The sequence below is a fragment of the Galendromus occidentalis genome, unplaced genomic scaffold (genome assembly GCF_000255335.2).
Source record: "Galendromus occidentalis unplaced genomic scaffold, Mocc_1.1 scf7180000076336, whole genome shotgun sequence".
Taxonomy (NCBI): Eukaryota; Metazoa; Arthropoda; class Arachnida; order Mesostigmata; family Phytoseiidae; genus Galendromus; species Galendromus occidentalis.
In genome coordinates this window covers 452,404-456,175 of record NW_003804325.1, presented here as the reverse complement: position 1 = coordinate 456,175, position 3,772 = coordinate 452,404, and the positions used below count along the sequence as shown (strand labels likewise).

At 53.0% G+C, this 3,772-nt stretch overlaps 1 protein-coding gene across 1 annotated transcript; it reads right to left on the bottom strand.

Moving 5' to 3' along the window:
- Nucleotides 1-1,436: 1,436 nt before the first annotated feature.
- Nucleotides 1,437-2,867, bottom strand: LOC114828559 (mesotocin receptor-like). Its single transcript, XM_029113131.1, has one exon. It carries the CDS (start codon nucleotides 2,865-2,867, stop codon nucleotides 1,437-1,439), a length of 1,431 nt encoding a protein of 476 aa, XP_028968964.1.
- Nucleotides 2,868-3,772: the final 905 nt, after the last annotated feature.

The following is a 3,772-nucleotide window of genomic DNA, read 5'->3' as shown; positions in this document are numbered from 1 at the left end:
CCCTCTAGATAACGATTGCATGCGCAGCCGGGCAGCTCCGGACCGTATTACAGAAGTCAGACTCGCACTGACAGAGCCCAAATATCGATGAAAGTCGGTGGAAGGTGGCCATCATCCGCAAACAGATGTCGGAAGCTTTTCCATTCAGTGTGTCCTTAAACACTAAGGAGACTTGCTTCGCTTCGGGAAAGTCTCCGCCGAGCGCGGTCGATGCGGGCGAAATATTTTGACATAAAGGAGGAAAAGCCTCGCCGTTGGAAGGGCCCACTACACTGAGCCGCAGGATGAATCACATTTCTCACCAACAGCTGCAAGACGCAATCTTGGCAGGCTTCGGAAGCTCCACGTCCGCATCGATCGACTGTAATTAATCGACCGAGCAAACACGAAAGCTAAGAGGGGTGAAGTGTTTGTTGTTTCACTCCGAAGAGGGCCCACGGTGAGCGATGAGCGTGCTTCTCCGCAGCTCGATCCATGCCGACCTCGTTATCGCATCTCTCGGATATCGCGAGTATTCGGCGACGACCGAGGAGCTATCCTCAGAACAGAAAATCGTGATCGACTTCCGACACGCACAGGCGGAGAAACCGGGACAAAATGTCGGTCCTTCACTCGATCGCCGGCGCAACATCTCCGAGTGAATAATAAAGAGATTTCATGAACCGGAAACAGGATGTTGCTGCGACATCGCCACGGATCTGACGGATGGAAAGGTTTAAGCTTATGGATCTGACGAAACTCAAGGTTCCGCCTCTCAGGGCCGCTTTCAATAATTCATCTCGGTACAGAGCGTGCAGCAATTTCGATTTCTTCGCTTGCCCAGACCAGGCTAGATTCATTCCTCTCGGAGCGAGAGCTCTCGGTGTCCGCATTCGTGCATCACTCGATGCGTTAAGAGGAACATCAGGAAAAGGTATCCGCCTCGCTGCGTTCGTGAAACATCGCATGACGCTGACCTTGACGTGGGGATGTCTGGGCTCGAGCATCGCTCTGATGAAAGAAGATATCCATGCTGAGATCACTCATACGGTGCAGCCACCGATATTCAATTCGTCACCGTGATAATTCTCCGGATCGTCCGAAAACGGGCAGAGAGAAATGACGCTGAACACATGTGAATACTTACGGCCAGCGATCGACACCGCACCGTAATTTCTTTTAATGCACCACCCAGTGACCCCTCAAGGGGGCGGTTTATTCACGACGACCCCCTCTCATGAGTTTGTTCAGAATTTGTAAGTTGTACACATAGCAGCCAAGGTCTGAGCAATGGACTCCTGGACCACGAGATGCTCGCGCCAGCCACGCTCCGCGTTCGTAGACGCGTGACACAGAGAACGCATTACTTCACGTTGAGATGGGAAAGATTCTTCCATGAGCATGCCTCCCGAACCGATCGCGACAGCGCCGCCTCCGGGGAGTTCCCAGAGTGAAGCCTACACCGAGACGGAAATATCTTCCGAGCGCGATTTCCTCTCAGGACAGCTGGAACTGCTGTAAAGACAAACGGCGGGATCACCATAAATCGGGTCGCTCTCGTCGCTCGAAATAACTTCGGGACACAAAATCATTGTCAGCCACCGTTCTCCCCTTTCCAGTACTTGCCTTATCACGGTGAGAGGAGCTTTCGCTTTCGATACTGAGAAACCTCTGATGCAGAATAGAGCATAAATCCAAGGGTTCACGGCTGAGTTCAACGAAGCGAGCAGTAGGAACACCATGAGGAGAGGACTGACATGACTGCTACCGGGCAGAGCGTAAGCCATCAGTAATTGTGCGACGCAAAACGGAGTCCAACACACGATGAAGCACAGAACCACCGAGAACGTCATCTTCACCATGCGAACCTTGGCCAGAGACATGCGTTGGCTGCTCTGCAGGAACCCGGCGTCGGAGACCCGCTGCGGCGATCTTGTCGCTAACGATAAAGGATGACGCTTTTGCATTCGGAAGATGATATAGCAAATGTATCCGTAGCAGGAAAGCATCAGAGTAACTGGCAGTCCGAGAATAATTATCACAAAGCTGGTGACGTAGATTTCCACACCGCGAGGATGCCAGGAAAAATCCGCCAGGCAGTCGAATTTCGACGAGTTGTCCGTAGTCCCGAAATCGACACGGGAATAAGAAAATATGAGAAGTTGCGGTAGGGCAAGCACAGCCGAGAGAACCCAGGCGACGACCACAATGAACTTGGCCAGCTTGCGGTATCCTATTTGAGACTGATGTCGATTGAGCTTGCGCTTCCGACAGCTTTTCGTCACCGAAGAAATTTTCGTCTCCCATTGAGCTTGGATGGCCCTCATCGAAAAAAGCCGATCCAGAGACATTCCCGTCAGGATGTATGTACTCAAGTACAGGACGAAGACTTGAGCGTATTTGACGAATTTACAGAGCACGATTCCTCCTTCGAAGTTCCCGGTGAGATCCCACGCAAGCTGTGGTAGAATATTCAGCAAGGCCACTAGGATATCGGCCAGCGAAAGATTCACTATGAACAGTTGGACTCGCGACAACGGTTGTTTTTCCCGGACTCGATTCCTAACGAAAACGACCCACAGAACGAAAATGTTCGAGCACAGGGTAACGATGAGTATGCTTAACAAGGTGCCGCATTTCACATTAGACACCCACTGTTCGGGCTCGGCGGAAATCACCAGATCACTTGATTGATTGTTGGCGTTGTTTCTGCCGCCGCCGTCACCGTCAGCAACGTCTTTGTGGAAGGTAATCCTCTCGGACATTGTGTAAGTCGTCGACACGGTAATCGCAGCCGTAACACCGTCGTCGGTTGCAGCCATCCCCGTGATGATGCTCCCACTCTGGAAGCCACGTCGGAACTGATTCCATTTCCAACGGTACTCCATCCCACTTCACCGGGAGCACATGGCTGAATCTGCGAGGCGCGCCACCCTTGGCAGACGACCCAACTACGAGGGGCCTTATCAGTGCTCACTTGCAGACTTCTGACACTTTCCGGTTGGGTTTCCGTTCTCTCATTCTGGAATCGAGAACTCGTCGCGACTCCGGAGGCGGGAACGCAGGTTTCTCATTAGATAATTTTACGCTCCTCTGGGGTTCCAGCTCCCTCTTGCTCACCACCAGTCGGAGGGTCTCTTGGATTCTTCGGGGCGCCGGATCGGACGCCGCTCCACGGAGTGGAAATCCGGGGTTCGATCAGCTGCTTGAGATTTCGTTCAGTCTCCAATGACTCCACCCCACCTATGGTTTCGTGACCAGGCGCATCGTGAGGCACTCACCCTCGACGCCAGCGCCCCACGATGGAGGAAAGGAAAGCCCTCGACTCCTCCTCGTAGTCAGGACATCGCTCGTTCCTGCACGATGCCCCTCACGGCATGCGTTTTGTTTGCGATCGTGATGCAGGCGGTCCTTCCGTGAAGGGTCTCTTTTTTTTGACCGGAGTCCTTGCCGGAAATCGTTCGGTGGGTCTCCCCTGAAAGCCAAAAGTTCCCTAGGAAGTTCCGTTTCGTGATCCGTCTGTTTTTTATCTGCCTTGTGTCGACTTCAGTCGCCGAGATGCTTCGCAGAAACTTATTCGGGAAGAAGTTCAAGCCTCGTCTGGTGCCCGATCCGCCCAAATGCTTCCCGAAGGCCATCCATCCCGAGGAGCTGCCTGAAACTCCTGCGGAACGACTCGTTCGGCTCGAAACTTCAGTCAGTGGACGGAGCAGAGTTCCCAGAGCCAAGACCGACAAAGGAGACACTCTCAGAGGAGAACCGAAACATGCATCCCGGAGTGAGAGGAAGAAGG

What these genes read in the sequence shown, in the direction of transcription:
- LOC114828559 (XM_029113131.1), bottom strand. Translation starts at nt 2,867, where the DNA reads ATGGAGTACCGTTGGAAATGGAATCAGTTCCGACGTGGCTTCCAGAGT.